General features: G+C 36.6%; 2 protein-coding genes and 1 long non-coding RNA gene across 5 annotated transcripts; 1 reads left to right on the plus strand and 2 right to left on the minus strand.

The window, feature by feature from the left end:
* The first annotated feature begins 612 nt into the window (after positions 1–612).
* LOC117898998 lies at positions 613–7,023 on the plus strand. The gene is made up of 8 exons (XM_034808743.1): positions 613–788; positions 3,278–3,746; positions 3,824–3,984; positions 4,139–4,340; positions 4,634–4,885; positions 4,950–5,881; positions 5,979–6,179; positions 6,291–7,023. Exons 2-8 carry the CDS (start codon positions 3,298–3,300, stop codon positions 6,401–6,403), a joined length of 2,310 nt encoding a protein of 769 aa, XP_034664634.1. The 5' UTR covers positions 613–788; positions 3,278–3,297; the 3' UTR covers positions 6,404–7,023.
* Positions 7,024–7,802: 779 nt separating this feature from the next.
* LOC117899001 lies at positions 7,803–8,220 on the minus strand. Its single transcript, XR_004649167.1, has 2 exons — positions 8,151–8,220; positions 7,803–8,097 (listed from the first exon to the last, which is right to left on the minus strand). It is a non-coding gene; the product is annotated as an uncharacterized LOC117899001 (long non-coding RNA).
* A 1,546-nt stretch (positions 8,221–9,766) lies between these two features.
* LOC117897467 (autophagy-related protein 16) lies at positions 9,767–18,124 on the minus strand. 3 transcript variants are annotated; one of them, XM_034806318.1, is made up of 11 exons: positions 18,057–18,124; positions 17,741–17,996; positions 17,364–17,625; positions 17,149–17,311; positions 16,364–16,452; positions 15,464–15,900; positions 13,897–14,039; positions 10,555–10,855; positions 10,401–10,485; positions 10,195–10,338; positions 9,767–10,074 (listed from the first exon to the last, which is right to left on the minus strand). In XM_034806318.1, exons 2-11 carry the CDS (start codon positions 17,838–17,840, stop codon positions 9,981–9,983), a joined length of 1,818 nt encoding a protein of 605 aa, XP_034662209.1. In that variant the 5' UTR covers positions 17,841–17,996; positions 18,057–18,124; the 3' UTR covers positions 9,767–9,980. The 3 variants fall into 3 exon arrangements, with proteins under 3 accessions (XP_034662209.1, XP_034662207.1, XP_034662208.1); XM_034806316.1 differs by having other exon boundaries at positions 15,464–15,924; XM_034806317.1 differs by lacking the exon at positions 18,057–18,124 and having other exon boundaries at positions 15,464–15,924; positions 17,741–18,022.
* Between the last annotated feature and the right edge of the window lie 257 nt (positions 18,125–18,381).

Below are 18,381 nucleotides of genomic sequence, written 5' to 3' on the forward strand. Positions count from 1 at the left end.
AAAAATGTGAAAATACGGAAAAAGCGATCTCACATTCACACTATTAGTGAAAGTGAAAAGTAAGCAACAGTTATAAGCTTAAAAAACCCGACTACCACGTCAAAGTTGTACTCATAAGCTTGGATTTTCAACGTTACGAGGCTCATAACAAAGTTAATAGAGCTTGTATAAAACTTTGTTAATGTACATGGGTCCAAACGTACATAAATACATAAATATGTATGTACACACATATGTACGAACAGACATGTTATTAACAGGCGAAGAGAGCAGAGAGAACAGAGAGAGAGAGAGAGAGAGAAAACAGGTGCACATTGTTCTCGATCGTTGAAATTTGAGTTTGTAGAGATTTTGTGGAGAATTTTACAGGTGAGATTTACCATGCTTACAATTTCTTTTAATTTGAGATTCTTTAACGTCAAGCATCCATTGGCTTAAGACTTTCTTTTGTCAGAATTCCTCTGTTTCTCTTTCCAGTCCCATTCTCTTGAATATGTTGGCTCTCCAACTTCAAGCAAGTAGTGCGCTGCCTCATTTCTTTAAGACCAACACACCTTGCTCCTACAGAACTTTTATATCTAATTTTTATAACAAGTCACTTGGTGGCATTGAAGATTTCAGTTCTGCGTCAACCATTGAATGGTCAAGTTCGGTTTGTTTTTTTTTTTTAACCTCCTCTGTAAATTTTCACTTCGAAAGTGTTTTCCCTGTTCCGTTGGGATTAGTGTGTAGACTCTAGCCTGCCTAAATTACTGTGTAAAGAAATCGATTTTTAAACGGTTGCTTAGGTAATATGTTACTCTGCTCATGGTATCCAAATGTTCAAATTACTGTTCAGTAAAATATAGAAATGGTTTTGGCTAAGTTTAAAAACTCGTTGTCGTTAGTGGCCTTTGATTAGATAATAATAAACAATAAACAATCCAGAAAATTTTCCTTTGAAGCTGTATGTACTTCATACATATTTTTGTTGATGACATTTATTTATTTATTGAATTTTGAACAGCATAAAATAGTTATGACTCCTAATGTGGTACACACAGTAAGTATTCGTTCAAGTTTGTAACTTAAGTCGTTGACTTGAAACAAACCGCTATGCAAGACACATGAAGACAGCCAAGTAAGCCTTTGCTCTAACTGAGGAATAACTAAGAAAAATCACAAAAAACTGTTAACCGGTTTATTCGAACAGAAGCGATCAAGCTGACGGACGACTATACGCCAGCATTGAAAAAACGGAGACAATCATTCTAAATACGTAAACAGAGACGCAGGAAAATAAGCTGTTGCAGCAACCGGTGTAGAAACTCATTGAGGCAAGGAACTGAGTAATAGGGAAAAATCACCATGGTCTTAAGATTCAAGTTAACAGCTTCTGTCAAAACATTAGCGAACATTAGGACGTCTGTTTAGAATTCTTTGAAAATACACCTCCAAATAGTTAGCAAAAAAATTAAATCAAAGAATTACAGAGAAATGCATATAGTAAATTTTTTGTAACATAAAATTCCTTATATTTCTGTATGTTTCTATGTATACATGGTAAACATAGTGTATACATAGTTTAAACATATTTTAATATTAGAATCTCGCAGGAAAACAAAATGCCGAGAATATAATATCTTTTAACAACATAATTGAGAATCAAATATACAATACATTCGACATTTCACACAGTTCTCCCTTTTGGTGAATAATCAAATGAAATCATTAACACATTCAGAATGGTGAAAGTTTTTGGCAGTTCTTCTTAGAAATCGGATTTCTATTGACTGCCATTGACATCATGCATCCGGAAATAGGCTAAATATGAATCGATGTGAAGTCCTTCAGAAAATGGAAAGATGGTATTTTAAAGCACTAGGTAAATCTGAGACTTAATTTTAATTCAAACTTTATGTGTGTTGCATATGTGTAATATTGTATTAATATAGGTTTCATAGAGTCAATATCGTTTCCAACGTTTTTCCATCAATAAATGGTCGATTTTGTACAGAAAGGTGAATAATAACTTACTCCAGAAGTGACTAGTCGTACTAAATGGATGCGATCAGACACAAAGTTAGGCAATGCCACTTCCTCCTGGTGTCCATACCGGCTGGGTTTAAAATGATCGGTGCGGGAACTGCAATACATTCATATATACATATATGTACACATATGTACATCTATGCACAGCAAGACATCTTTTTGGCAAAGTCGATGACCTAATTCTTCTGCCGCTTTCTACAAGCTTTGTGTAGATATATAAGAACGGTCTTGGACTTGTTAAAACGCAGCCTCCCAAGTGGTCATTCCTGACATGCTACGTTGGTACACATATTCATGTGCACCAGACCGACAACTTATGATTTTTTAAGCAGGAATTAAACCTTAAAATAATGCTAGAATATATTCCAAAAATATTATATTTTATAAATATAATGCATTAACCGTAAAGTGCAGATCTTTTTATATAGATCTTTACATAAGAGCAAGTTTATACATATGTACATATGTATGTACATATGTTTGTAGACATGCATATATATGTACTTACATATTTGGTTGAAACTACTATTGAAACTGGTAAATTTTTAGATCTGTCCAAACTAAAGTAGTCAAGACAGGTTAGGGTGCCTGGTGGCGTTGGCGGTCATCTATTCAACCGGCTTGCAACTTGTTGCACATGGATGTGGCATGCTTTTTATACAGTTTTTATGTTAAGTAGTTAAATAGGTCATGCTTCAAAAGATTTTTTTAATTGGATATGAAAAAATTACTCAATAATAAAGTATAATCATATTATGTATGACAGGTTTCCAAATTCAATTATACACCAAGTACTTGCTTAACTGAACAACAAATATTAAGTGGTTAGTTGCAGTTTGAAGTTCTTCGTTAAGAAAACTAAATAATGAAAAAGTGTCTTTGATAAAACAGACTTCAGTTTAAGAGCGTACAAACACAAACTCGTGTATGGATTGCATACTTCAACCGAATTCTGTTCTAAATCTTCATGGTACTTTAGATATAATTAAGTTCATAGCCCCAGACAGTTTTAACCTCACAACCGTCTTTGCTTTTCGTAGGGATTTCATTATTTTCATTACGTATTAAGCCAAACAAATTAATTTAAGCGGATTGAGATAGTGTCAGCGAAGTAGATCAAAATGGAAATCACTACAACGTATACATATGTACATATGTATGTATATATGTGCATACATAAGTACGTTTATGCATATATTGTTCTTAAAACTGAATTAAAAGATTTAATATTGTTGGTTATTTACAGATATCAAACATATTGTTGTAATGGCTAAGCCTCCGCAACGCATCAATTTAATGCGTCAACTTTTTCTGGCGCTAATGCTATATGGCGTTGCTACTGCGAAAGAAAATGTACGCATGCGTAGACTAGCCACAGAGTCGGTTACAGCAGCAATACCCAGCAGCAAAGAAAATGTTCTTGAACAGATTTTCAACCCTACAGAAATTCCAGCATCAAAGTCAAAAAATACGGAAGTAAATAAAAGTGGTAACCGACTTTCTTCGCAAACAGAAACAGTTTTAATTTCCACTGGTACAGATCCAGCAAATAACCCTGAAACTCGCCACTCTGTTTTTGACCCATCGGTGGTCTCAGATTTAGAAACAAAGGAAATTGTATCCAGCTCTTCGGGTTCTGACGAAGGTGGACTTAATTATGATAATGAACCAATAGATTGTAATCCTGATCTGGTCGGCTTTGAAATTGTTACAGGGTAAATAAAAAATGTTAGTTTACTTTTACAATATGGTATTGTATGAATTGGCATTCTTCGAAATACTATTCCCATAGATTTGTGTTCTCAGCACCTGAAAAACTAATGGATTCTATGCCAGGCACGCTAATGCTTACTGATTGCCTGGATACTTGTAGGAAAAACCAAACATGTCAATCAGTTAATTACGAAACTGGACTGTGCGTGTTATTTTCAGCCCACGCTGATCAGTTGCCAGGTAGGGTGTACGAAAATGTTAATATCATTTATCTATATCATAAATGCATATGTACATATATTCAGTTATACAAATGTTCACTCGCAAATTCCATTAATAATTCACTATCCTAATTACCCTTTTTTCTCTCTATCTATTTTTCCTACCTTAAAAGGTGCCCTAACAAAATCACAATTTCCCGTATTTACAATATATGCAGAAAAGTCTTGCCTTTCTGTAAAACCTTGTGCCCGCGCTTGGTATGTCGATCGTGTTCAAAACTACAAGCTCAAGACGGAAGTGAAGCGTTCCGTGTCGCTGACGTCTAGGCGCGAGTGCTTTGAACTTTGTTTGAGCGAAACAGAATTCACATGCAGGTAAGATCTCTTAGGATTCAAGTTTTCAGTTTACAAAAAAAGACTGGCGTGTATTGTGGCGGAAACTTTAGCCTTATCTCTTATACCTTATATCTTTTGAATACAGTACATATAATTAGCATACGCATCCAGATAGAAACATTAGATAGGTAAATTTACGTACACACATACATATGAAAAAGTCTATGTGAGAAAAATATTTTTGTTTCTCTAAATAAACTAACACAGCTCAGCCGAACAATATCCAAATATTATTATATACATTTGTAATTGTTTTTTCTTCATCTTCGTAGATCAGCTAACTATGATCGACTCTCTGGAGCATGTGAACTGAGTGAGTTGGATCGTTTAACATTGGCTGGCTCGAACGCTTTTCAGACACAAGAGGGAAGTGAATATTTGGAAAACCACTGCGTCGACGAACCCAATAAGTTGTGCGAATTTAAGCGCCTACCCGGCCGCATTTTAAAAACAGTAGATTCTGTATATCAGGAAGTGAGCAGTATTGATGAATGTAGAGAGCTTTGCCTCAATTCCCCTTATAGGTGAGGAAAATATATATTCTTATTTTTCTTTTTTGTGTGCTATGATGACTATTCCTACGTCTAGATGTCATTCGTATGACTACAACGATACTGGGGACATGGTTTGTCGCTTATCGCACCATAGTCGTGCCACTCTCGCTGATGTTCAAGAACCTTTCCTGGAGGTGCCTGAAGCGTCAACATACGAGCTGACATCTTGCTATAACGTGACTATAGAGTGCGGCGGCGGAGATATGCTGGCACGTATACGCACCTCGAAACTGTTTAATGGAAAAGTGTATGCCAAAGGCTCTCCCAAATCCTGCGCAGTTGATGTCAAAAGCGCATTAGAATTTGAGTTACGTATGAATTACCATGATTTAGAATGTAACGTACGGCAGAGTAGTTCAGGACGATATGTAAATGATATAATTATACAACACCATGACATGATAGTAACGTCTTCCGACCTGGGTTTGGCGTTGGCCTGTCAGTATGATCTAACAAATAAGTCTGTAATCAATGGCGTTGACCTAGATGTGCGCGGCGATATTATGCCCGCGCTTTCCGAGGAAGTCATTGTCGACTCACCGAATGTGATAATGCGAATAACCTCCCGAGATGGCTCAGATATGATGCGCTCTGCTGAAGTTGGAGATCCACTGGCTTTGAAGTTTGAAATTGTTGACGAGCAAAGTCCATATGAGATCTTTATTCGTGAGTTGGTAGCCATGGATGGCGTAGACAACTCTGAAATTACCTTAATCGACGCTAATGGCTGCCCAACTGATCACTTTATCATGGGTCCCATTTATAAGGGGTCTCTTTCTGGAAAGGTTCTACTTTCCAATTTCGATGCGTTTAAATTCCCTTCAAGTGAGGTCGTTCAGTTCCGAGCACTGGTGACACCTTGTATGCCAAGCTGTGAGCCAGTCCAATGTGACCAGGAAGACACCAGCGGCGAATTTAGATCATTAGTATCCTATGGTCGAAAGCGAAGATCGCCTATTTTAACAGGTAAATTATTGTTGAAGCTTATAAAGCATGATTGCAAAATCTACCGATCTTTTGAATTTATGAAAACACTGTGTATAACAATACTTTGTTTCTACAGATCATATGTCACGTAAACGTCGGGATATCGATATGTCAACGAAATCGCCCCCCAGTGACATGTTGCTGGTTCAGTCAATTCAAATCACAGACAAATTCGGCTTTAAACACAATAAGCAAGGAAGCGGAGACTATTATGATGGTAACGAAACCACATTTACAGCTAGCGAAGAGGGCCAAGGACTTTGCGTGAACGCATTTGGTAAGAAATAATAACAAATACCTATTTAAGTAAACTTGGTTTTGGTAGCAAATCTTACTTAATTTGTTGGTTAATCATCTTCTTCCAATCAATTTTTACCTTTCTTCTTAGGTCTCGTTACAGCCGCCACAATATTTTTGCTTACCCAGTTGGCAATTATAGCCATTTGGTCCTATTGCTATCAACGCCGTCATAAGCTACAACCGTATCAACATTCTTACTAAACCCAAACCATCTGCTAATATACTTATTTTGTATGCATAATTTATAAGTCAGCTTCAAAAGGTGCAATCCATATTTACGCAATGCAATGCTGATTATCTACTAAGAAGTCCTGTCGTCCTGATATAACAACCGCTATTTGTCTTTTCTAGTCAGTGCACGATTTTAGAGAAATTAACTTTGTTTATTTTGTTCGGTGGAATTCAAGCTGTAGATAATACAGCCCTTGCGTAAAACATTTTACTGTGTTAGGTTTCATATGTTCTATGCAACAACTTCCTTACTTATAAATGAAGTTTGACTTCTGCATTGAACTTCTTTTGTGACTATGGAATTAATGTCGTTTAAATTTTTAAAAACATTTGAACATATTTGAAAGCCTTATTATCTGTGACGTATGTGTACTATTTTAGTTAAGAAATCTAATTTATTTTAAATAAATAGCAATGATATGTCTGATTTAAACTAATTCAACAATAATCAAAATGAAGTCTATTTAAATTATTATTAAAAGTGAGGAGCTAAAATAAAATGGTGCACTTTCCTGAGATTGTGTTTGTAAACCAACGTCTTTGAACAATACTTTTAGAACAATAAATAAAGTTTCAATAAAGTTTTGTGTGCAAAGCATTAAAAAAAAACTCTGACACATTTGATTCATACATTTGGTAATTCAGGAGTATATTATAAATATTAAATATTTTATTAGGAACTAAAAATATACATAGTGTATATGATTGATCAGAATCAACATTTAAGTCAAGTGAAATAGCTGGGATGCATACTATGTTGTAATAAACAAATAAAAGGCCCTTTATAGATTCAGAACATCAACAGATCTATGTACTTTGACTTCTGAAAAAAACGGTTTGCGTGTAGCTCTCCGCTGCGAAATATATATGCGTTCACTTATGTCGCCTAAAAAGCACGCCAGTCTCAACCGAATCTTCGTGCATTCGCTTTTTCATGTGGGTAGATAAGGTCATAAGTCGTGTTTATATTCTTATCCCCATCATCGTTCCATCATAATTGTGTACAGTATTCATGTTTGTATCATTAGCTGTAACCTCGGGTGTGAGTGATGCAAATAAATACTCCCTCAGCACAACAGGAAACAGGCTTCGTGCAGATTTGTATCTTCATCCACGAGAGGAACGTTAGCATTTGGGAAAGTATCCTCTGTCTGCTCGCAGCTCCATCTGCTCTTTAGCTTCACACAGATGCTCGTCTGTATGTAGCTGGTTGAATTCATCGTAATTAATTTACTTAGCGGTGCAACTAGGCGGCAATTTACCAACATATATTGTATATACATATATGTATGTACATGTCTTTGTCCAAGAAGAACACCTAAAGATTTCAAAGCACTGAATAAGTTCAGTTTATGTTATAGTTGTTTTCCAGTAACATCTCCAGAATCTTTAATTAAAACCTGCATGCAAGGTGATACAAATAAATTTACACCATATTTTAATTGACGGTGCTGTCATTATTTTTTCCCCAATTAGCGATTCATCGTGTCGATTGCGCGACGTTAACACACCAAATAATTGGCTGTGCCACAACCGCAGCATTCGTGTCAAGAATTGATTATATACGAGTATATACCTGATATTTTACATAGTTTTCGATTGATTCCATGCTCATACGGAATGTTCTGAAATCGCAGCTCTGTTTGTCAATGTACTTAGAAAATCTGTTGGGTAGAAGTATCATTAATGGTATTTCTTAGTAAATTGCCATACGTACTCGTAACTACAAAAGTCATTGCCCGGTATTCCAGTTCACATTAAAAAGTTCAGTCTGCTGGCTGATGATTTTTATACCCGGTACTCGAAGAGTAAATAGGGTATATTGTATTTGTGCACATAACGGTTGTATGTAACGCACAGAAGGAAACGTTTCCGACCCCATAAAGTATACATATATATTCTTGATCAGCATCAATAGCCGAGTCTCTGTCTGTCTGTCTGTCTGTCCGTCTGTCCGTCTGTCCGTCCTGATGAGCGCCTAGTACTCAGAGACTATAAGAGCTAGAGCCACAAAATTTTGCATCCAGACTTCTGTATGCTCACACTGTTACAAGTGTATTTCAAAAAATGAGCCACGCCCCCCTTCCGCCTCCGCAAAAGGGCGAAAACCTCCCAAATCTACAATTTTGAAGATAGCAGAAAACTAAAAACGCCATTCCGTAGGGAATTACCATATCTATCAGATCACCAAATTGGGATACAATTGGATCATTATTATAGCCACAATGAAGAAATTAATTTGCAGTAGCCAAACCCACCCCGTCCCGCAGCATTCACACTCTGCTTCGCGCTGTTTATGGCCTGGCCCCTGACACGTCACTGCCTCTGCCTCTGCCGCTGCCGCTGCCTCTGCCGCTGCCTCTGCCGCTGACTCTGCCGCGACTCTGCAGTGTGTGTCTATAGGGGAGGGTGGCGAGCTAAAGGAGCGTGTTGGCGTGAGTAGTGTTGTTGATGTAGATGACAGATGAAGAAAAAATTTAAAATTTGACAAATAACCGCTAAGTTGCAGATGTAGTACTGAGTGCCGGGTATAAAAGTTGTGACGCGTAAGAAGCGTCTCACACGTCCCTTCTCGTTTTATTAAGGTATACGCGTGTACATATGTACTTATGTATGTATGGCATGGCACACAGTAGGAATATACATAATGGAAAAGTTTATAAGAACATTTTTAGTAGATAAAGAGGCTTCCTTATTTGAGCGTAGCAAAGTGCTGAACAAATTTATAATCGACGGTGTAATATAAAGGAATTTTTATCGATACTTCTGCTTTTACTTTTAATGAAGAAAGGGAAACAAATTATCTGCTAAGTTTTATTTTTATGTGCCATTGTCCAATGCCTGACTCATCGAAATCAAATAATTTCTGAAAGGTTGGACCATACAAGAATATAGGAAAAACCAGCAATAAAAAAATCTTCGTGGGGCGAAGCTTTTCATATCTAGTTATATTATATGGTAATTAAACTATAAGCAACTTTTTGATACGCTTTTTATATAGATAGCTTTAGGGCCATGGAAAAGCCAAATGGCTTTGATGCTTATAACGAATACCGATATCGCACATACATATGTACATATGTACCTTCTTCTCTAATTTTAAAATTTTTAAAATTATTTTAACATCTGACTATAATTCACTGTTTGAAAAGTCATAGTCTCAAAAGCATTACTTCTTTCTATTTGAATAAATATACATATGTACATATGTATGTATGTGCATACACGTGTATGTATTTATAAATAAGTACTAGTTTTTGTACATCGTAGATAGTCAAACCAATATTTATATTTTATTTTAATAGTTGGAAAATACCATACTTGAATAAATATATTTGATACACAGTTTTACTATTTTTACATTTAAATATATATAAGAACTTATTAAAAAGGAAAAAGTCAGCATGGAATTTACCTTTAACAACAGAGGACCAAATGTACTATCTACAACAGACTCCGAATGTCTGTTATGTATGTACATATGTACACAGTGACTATCAGTATTTCAGTATTATATAACTGATTACCTCTACGGCAATATAAAGGGCTAGGAGTCCGAATATATGATGCAGCGTTTGCTTTTTCCTACAGAAGCCAGCAAATTGCTATTGGTGCTCCAGCTGACCGCATTTACCGCTGTACTGTGGAAAAAATTGATTCCAAAACTATCTTGGTTAGGGCTTAAAAGACGTTAACTATATAATGAGCATAAAGACATACAATATCTACAAACGCAATTGTATATGTTTGTAACCACCCACCTGTGTCCTTTAAGAGTAGTTTCTAAAAAACCGTTAACATTCCAAATATATATTGCACCATCCGCAGATCCACAGGCAATTTTTAAACCAGTCGAGTTAAAGGAAGCCCGAGCAAAATCACAGCTGATTTTAAAGTTTTCATTTCTGCCGAAAGATAAAGTATGTTCTTTTTATGTTCTTTACTTCATCGCTTACTGCGAACTTACGTGAAAGTTGATATAACTTGGTTCTTCCGTAAATCTAATAACTTTATTGTATCGTCTCTTACTGAACATATGAGGTAATTGCAATCTATGGAATATATTTGGCCATTCATAATGTAATTTTTGGGATGCTTTTTCTGTTGCAAGGAGTACTCACCCTTTGATAAGTCGAGGGAAGTGATTTTCGCCGGCATTAAGACATCATCTGCCTGTTTTTCAGTACGTATATCCCAGAAACGAATTTTCTTATCGTAATGCCCACTTATAATCGTTGAACCAAGGCTGTCTGTTGTGACGAGATCATTGCAACTTGATCCAGCAAATTTAGTTTCTATACAAGCAATGCTGCGCAAATCCCAAATCTTCAAGGTACGATCATGACTTCCGGTTACTACTTTTATTGGCTCTTGTACATATTTTGCGGCCATTACTTTGCCACTATGGCCCGTCAACGTGTGCTTCAATAGGAGAAATGACAAGACAGACAGTTAGACCATTAAAAAACAAACATTTTTTACAACGCGCAGCAGAAAGACGACATCATGAGCGTGGACTATATACAGTTGTGTTCAATGAAATAGTAGTGCCGCGCCAAGTAAGTAAAGTCATGTAAAACAAGAAGATGGAAAGCAAATGTTTCAGGATTCTTTCTGGGTTCTAATGTGAACATTTCAGGCTTTCCAAAAAGGTATCACTTGTTCAATTCAAAAGACTGGAAGGGTCTCAAAAATAGTTGTGAAAATTGTGTGGCGCGGCACTACTATTTCATTGAACACAACTGTATATGTATGTATGTACATATGTAGCATACAAATTTATTTTGTTTGGTCCAGGCGACAACGAACCCTTTTTTGGCAAAACATAGATCACATTTGTAGCAGACTGATGGCTTAGAATAAGTATATTTCACCAGAACAATTAAAGTGGTCTTAGACATTTAATTGCGTCCTTGGAATCGTAAATCAACTCGTATTCTGTGCAGTACACATATGTATGTAACTGCCGCATAACAGTTTATTGATACGTCATCTGGTGGGACGGATTTGGTGTAGTAGCAGCAATTTCTGCTTAACTTTGAGCTGCATGAATCAACGTTATTGACCAGTTTGTGAGTCAAAATTTTAACAAATTGCTAACGCACGTTATCCTTGACGGGACGAAAGAATTCAAATGTTCAATAAAATCTTCTACTTAGGCATGTTTTTCTTCAGTATCATCAAAATTTACCTACATATGCACATATGTACATACATACATATGTATGTATAAACAGAATAGGCCCGAAATAACTGTCACACTTTTAAATGCATCTCTTTAAAAAAATACAAATTTAGCAGATTCGCGAAGCTATTATAAACATACAAAAATCTACTCCAGCAAAAAAGGAGCATTTTTGATTTACAACTGTGTTTACTTTTTAAACTGAGTTTAACCTTAGACGTCAGTTTTTTCCTTTTTATTATACATATGTATACATAGGTTAAAAGTTCGAAGATAACATAAATCGTACTAGCTATGTTGAGTCAAAGATAAAAAGCGAGCCGCATATTGTTCAGTGGTACAAATATGTTCACTATCTTCAGGTTAAATAATGAAAAACGCTATGCTTAAGTGTATAGAAGACAATTTTTAATTACATTTCTGCAATTTTTTGACCAAGTTTTAGTCTCGCTCGTTTGGATGCTTTTGCCCTTATATGTTAGTATAAAGAAAGAGCATTTAAGCTGATTTTCCACCGGCAACCGGTCAAGGCGAACGGTCAATGTACGCGCAGTGGGCTTGACTGTAAGTAGCTCTTTCAATGTGGAGAGTTGGAGAGAATAAATTCTTTGTTTGGATAAAGAGCGCATCATGCGTCTCTCTGCTCAGTGCCGGCGTCTTGCCGTTTTTCGAAGAGTAAATTCTCTTTCGAAATTTTGATATTCATACATATTACTTGACTACTAATATACATTTTCAAACGCGATCTTGTTTGGTTGTCAAGAGTCAAGTTTTGGTATGACTTGGTATCAAGAATAATGAAAGCACAAATTACCGAATATGTTCCAAAATCAAGTCTTGCACTTTTTTTCAAGTGAGAAGAAGCTAAAAGAGAAATTCTTTTAACGCGATTAGACATGTTAGTTTCTTATACTGTTCTGTTTATAGCACCTCTTCTTTAAAAACATAGAATCTATTCTTGCAAAACATTTTAAATATGTACATTCAAGAATTCGATTTGTAAATTTTGAATAATTCAGATTGTAATCTATATTGAGTAAAGACTTTTGAGCTATGTAAATAATAACTTAGCAAATTACAGTCAGATGGATGTTTGATGGCAATGTGGCTAGAGGCCGTACAAGTCAGTGTGCTCATTTTAATGTTGCAGTACAGCGGCGCTAGTCTTCAGTTACAGTATCCAGTTGGTCGCAAAAGAACCGTTTAAATGTCAATCCAGAAATACCAGTTAGAAGAGGCGGTGTATCACATAGATAGAGAACGTGAAGAAGCAGGAAGAAATTGCAATTGTATGTTTATTCGCATGCTGACCATGTGCAGCATAAATGGATGAAATCGCTGATCTCGTTGCTCTCACCTGACCAGGCTTAAGATGAAGCTTGGAGCAATGAGGATAATACTGCTGCTATTCAGGCCAACTGCATGTGGACTATAAGTTCTATTGTCAGTTGACATATAAGAAATATCTTTAGTCTGAACCTCAATTTTTACACAATTAACATTTCTGAGCGGGTAAACTGAAACATAATTACTTTATGGAATCGGATCCTTCTGGCTGTCTGACTGTCTCGAGTCTTTTTACGGGTATACAAAATATTTACATAGGTGACAATCCGTTGCATCCCTATCAAACATTTTCTGGAAATCAGAAACGTTTGTATACATTTCACATGCTTATCACCAAACAAGGCAGCGTTTACTTATTTAATGTCAAGTCCTGTTTCACTCTCACCTTTTCAACAAAAGCCACTGCGCTTCGGTCCTATTCCTTATTTAGTACTAAACAACATTGTTTGCATGTCGCCAGCTCCGACCGAACATTGTTTACTTTTTTTCTTAACCACCACCAAATTCATACATACAAAGAAACGGGACAGGTGATGTCGAAGTCATGTCAGCACGACACTGCCTCGAAATATGTTTTTACTATGAGTTTCAGAGAACTGGTAAAAACCATAAAGTCTGTACTATAAGATCTTCGTACAAATGTAAAAATGCTATGAATGGCTAGATCTCAATTCCCTGCGGTCAACACGGTCACAACGCATTCAATCCTAATCGACTTGGTTTATCATCCGTATCAAGAAAATAAAAATAGTTTACAGTGTCGGATAACGGTTTTCGTGTTCCAAAGTTTTAGATTATGACCAATAATTGCAGTGTTAATCGTTAAGTATATTAAAGTATTAAATCTTTGGTTCCTATGTACACAGCTACAGCTTAACAATTTGTTGACTAACAAATCGCAACATTTTCTGGATAAAATTCTTTAACTCACCCTTAACCGATTATCTATCACCGTCCACACTCTAGCGCCGTAATCGTTGGATGTTCCCAATATGTACGCACCCGTGGAATCAAAGTCCACAGAGTTGATGCCAGCGCTACTCCCACTCAAAACTGCACGTGGCTCTGTTGAATCTATAATACAAAACAATATTTTCTTTACAAAGATACATATGATAATACATTTTGGTATCTTAGAAACCAGCTAGAAATATATCTAGAAATACCTGTATATGTATGTATATGTACAAACGTAAATATACGGAAAACGAGAAGGGACGTGTGAGACGCTTCTTACGCGTCACAACTTTTATACCCGGCACTCAGTACTACATCTGCACCTTAGCGGTTATTTGTCAAATTTTACATTATTTCTTCATCTGTCATCTACATCAACAACACTACTCACGCCAACACGCTTCTTTAGCTCGCCACACTCCCCTAGAGCAACACACTGCAGAGTCAGGGCAGAGACGCGCCAGAGTGGCGGCAGAAGCAGAGACGTGTCAGAGGCAGAGGTCACAAACTGCGCGAAGCAGAGTGTGAATGATAGAATGTGTAAAAAACAAATATAAGCTGCGGGACGGGGTGGGTTTGGCCACTGCAAATTAATTTCTTCATTGTGGCTATAATAATGATCCAATCGGATCCAAATTTGGTGATCTGATGGATATGGTCATTCCCTACGGAATGGGTTTTTTAGTTTTACGGACGGGGGCGTGGCTCATTTTTGAAATACACTTGTAACAGTGTGAGCATACAGAAGTATGGATGCAAAATTTGGTGGCTCCAGCTTTTATGGTCTCTGAGATCCAGGCGCTCAACAAGACGGACGGACAGACGGACGGACAGACAGACAAGGCTCAATCGACTCGGCTATTGATGCTGATCAAGAATATATATACTTTATGGGGTCGGAAACGTTTTCTTCTGTGCGTTACATACATTCACTTTGTGCACAAATACAATATACCCTATTTACTCTTCGAGTACCGGGTATAAAAACGAGTAGGAATGAGCAAGGCTGCTGGAAGAGGTGGGGGAAGCCTCTGCAAGATACATTTCTTTATTCTGGCTATAACAATGATCTGAGCCGATCTTGATTCGGTAATGTAATAGATATGGCAATTCCTTACGGAATAGTTTTTTCTTAACTTAAAAATTTTGGATTTGAGAGATTTTCGCCCTTTGTGGGGTCGGAAGGGGGCGCGGCGAAATTCTGAAACACACTTTTAACAGCTTGATATCACGAGTCTTCACACAAAATTTGGTGATTCTAGCTCTTATAGTCTTTGATATCCAGGCGCTCATCTAGAGGGACGGTCAGACGGACAGACAAACATAGACTCGGCTATTGATGCTGATCGAGAATATATATACTTTATGGGGTCTGAAATGTTTCCTTCTGTGCGTTACGCTCATTGCTCCGACCATAAATACAATATTTTATATGGAAGCACACACTAACATGCTGAATACGTTTTTCTACGAATAAAGGAAAGAATGCCTCATTACGAGAAAACGGGTAAATTCATCCATTATATGAATTTGCCACTTACTTTTGCCAATATCCCATAGCTTGACTTTTCGATCAGCGCCGCCTGTAGCTACCATGCGCTCCACGGGACTCCAACGTACTGCATGCGACTCGTTTTCATGTGCCTCGAATTTCAAGAGAATCTTTGTCGGATTTTCTTGCCCTAAATAACCTGTAGCTTTAAGAGCGTCTATGGAAGCTCGAGTTGTTTCACAAACTTCGCCCGCTGTAAAACGAGCGTTTATATATTCAGTATCATCAAGACCTATGGCTTCCATGGCGCCATTTATCGTTGCCTCGTCAAAGTCGTCGTCAGTTATAATACCACCAATAAATTGGGCAGGACTTGTGGAGTTACGGTGCAATGATGTTATACCAGCCGTAGGCGCACTATTACTTGACGCACTCGGTTCACGAACAGCGTCTTCGAGGTCACGTTTTAGTTTAGCCGAACGTTTCCTGAAAATTGACGGCAGTCTTTTTCTAGATATTTTTAAAAACGGTTATACATTTATATATTGAACCAAAAAACTTAAGAGCAAATCACAATGAATGGTGCAATTGAAAATGTTCATTTTAATGGTTTGCTCTTCTCAGCGTTTGCAAATGTGTACAGTAAAATTAACAAATTGGCCGACTGTCCCACAAACATACATACGTACATACATATAAGCAAATATCCATATATAGTATAAGCAACAGATAAGCTAGACTAGCAAACATATGGTTTGTATCAGTACTTATCGTAACTTTGCAATGTTTGTACCTATGTATGTATGCATGTATGTCCAAACATTCAGAGCATACATCATATACTGCATAGAAATTTCCATTGATTTCACCAATAAATGAAAATCGTTATGGTAAATTTAAGATGAAAGTGAAACAATTAATGATTTGAATTCAAAGTTAGCATAGATACCTTATAATGCTTTCATTTTCCTCATTCAGTTTGTCGGCATCTTTTGACTTATAACGCATTAGGCGTTCCAGTAAGCAACGATTTTCATCCTGTGAATTTATGGAAAACAACGAGCTCTTTAGTGAAAACGGTTTTCATCTTTATATTTGAGACAACTACAGACTACTGCAGGAATCTATGAAAATATTTTACTCGCTTTAGGAGTGTATTGCATAATAGGCGCTCAAATGATAATGGGGCTGCTTAGAAAATATATCAATACTTCTACGTAATATACAGGTATCATAAAGGTGAAACGAACTGATCCATCTCCAAACATGCATTCATATGAATATTTAGGATTCCACACCAAACCATTTAATAATTTGATAAATAACTGTTTCAAGTGCAGACGAACGTTGGATTCTAAAATTCATGTTTTATAAATGTACGATGCATGTGCATACATACATACATGTTAAAGCTGATTAAGTATTGTATTTGTTTACTTTTCTGGGTATACTAAATGAAAACTGATTTCGTCAAGAATTATAATCCTGCTTAGTTTTATTAGTCTTGCTATGGAAAAACATGTGGACATACTCACAAAGGACCTAGGTCGTTACACTATCGTGAACACGTTATATTTACGAGCCACTCCAATCAAAATTTTGCCAGCCACACACAATTTAAATGCACATTAGCCTTAGAGAAGTCCTAATTTATTTTGAAGTATTTAATCGTAGAAGTCAACTAACACTAGGCTTTAGTGATCGTTTTAATTGCAAAATACAATAAAAACTTACTTGAATGCCTCGCATTTTGTCCTCTAGTGAGCTAAACGCTAGCTGAAGAGCTGTATGCTCATCCAGCAGAGTATTGTTGAGTTTCTTAAGTTCTTCTAAGCTCGAATGGAGCAAATGGACCTCTGCACGCAATCGATTATTGTGCGTTTGTTGCTCAGCAAGGCTACAAAATGTAAACACTAAATAATGAAATTTTATTTTCACTATATATTTACCTGTGCTCCCTTTCAGACATAATTATTCTTTGTTGCTCTACTTTCATATTTAGGTCAACAATCAACTGGGAGTTTTCCCCCTTCCTTTTGTGAAGTTCTGTGAGTTCTTCTTGTTGACTTAGCAACTTTTTTTCGAGAGTAGCTATAGCCACATGGGAGCCGGTGCCACCTGTTGACATTGCACTACGTAGCTGTTCATTTTCTACTGATAACTTAAGATTGTCCGATTTTAGTTGGGCGACATGGTCTATAAGTCGGTTGTCTAAAATACCAAAAAAATTATTAAACATGCATACATATGTGTGATGAATAAGCGAACAGAGTCGAATAGCCACAAAGTACCATCGAAGTGACTTACGCTCTGCTCCGTGTCTTACTTTGCTCAATTATTTCCTTGAAATTTTCACATTCCTTACGATTGCGTTCGCGTAAGCATTTTACAACATGCGCTCGCCACACATGCTCTTCTGTGGACATCTTTCAATTGTTTTTTTTTTCCTTTTACTATATCGCTTTAAATTCTCAATATTTTGGTTATTATGTTCTTTGTTTGTCATGCCTTTTGGCGTGCCTGCAGAGTAAGTGCTGACAACTTTTCCGGCTGACTTGCTTGCATCGCATCCACGTTTCGATCTGTGATATAAATGACTGGCGTAAAAACACATTACTTACTATATTTAATTAAACACATACGAATTTTTTTCCAAGGTTCCAGGTGTTTTAAACAACAAATATAGCAATTTGGGATGTGGAATACGTACCGATATACATAACATATCGATAAATGTGCGAACTATTGTTACCAACATTTTTTAAAGGTATTATGACAAATGAACTAACGCGTGACCACTAGCCATACAGTATATAGATGTGGCAGTTTATAAAAGCGAAACTCACCGCTAAGACAACGGCATGCGTACCCCAGGCAGCTGTTAAAAGATTATGTGTACGTGTAATACGCAAGAATAAAAATAAATAAATGCATTATTTTTACTAATTTATGCATTATTTTAAGCTC

Source organism: Drosophila subobscura, chromosome O (genome assembly GCF_008121235.1).
Source record: "Drosophila subobscura isolate 14011-0131.10 chromosome O, UCBerk_Dsub_1.0, whole genome shotgun sequence".
Classification (NCBI taxonomy): domain Eukaryota; kingdom Metazoa; phylum Arthropoda; class Insecta; order Diptera; family Drosophilidae; genus Drosophila; species Drosophila subobscura.

Bases quoted from the DNA above. Each gene is read 5' to 3' on its own strand.
- LOC117898998 (XM_034808743.1), top strand. From the start codon at position 3,298: ATGGCTAAGCCTCCGCAACGCATCAATTTAATGCGTCAACTTTTTCTG. The intron at 3,985-4,138 runs GTAGGGTGTACG...CTACCTTAAAAG, and splicing joins CCACGCTGATCAGTTGCCAG to GTGCCCTAACAAAATCACAA. The intron at 5,882-5,978 runs GTAAATTATTGT...TTGTTTCTACAG, and splicing joins AAGATCGCCTATTTTAACAG to ATCATATGTCACGTAAACGT.
- LOC117897467 (XM_034806316.1), bottom strand. From the start codon at position 17,840: ATGTCCACAGAAGAGCATGTGTGGCGAGCGCATGTTGTAAAATGCTTA. The intron at 17,312-17,363 runs GTAAATATATAG...TACATTTTGTAG, and splicing joins ATGTCTGAAAGGGAGCACAG to CCTTGCTGAGCAACAAACGC. The intron at 10,339-10,400 runs GTAAGTTCGCAG...ATCTTTCGGCAG, and splicing joins CAAGTTATATCAACTTTCAC to AAATGAAAACTTTAAAATCA.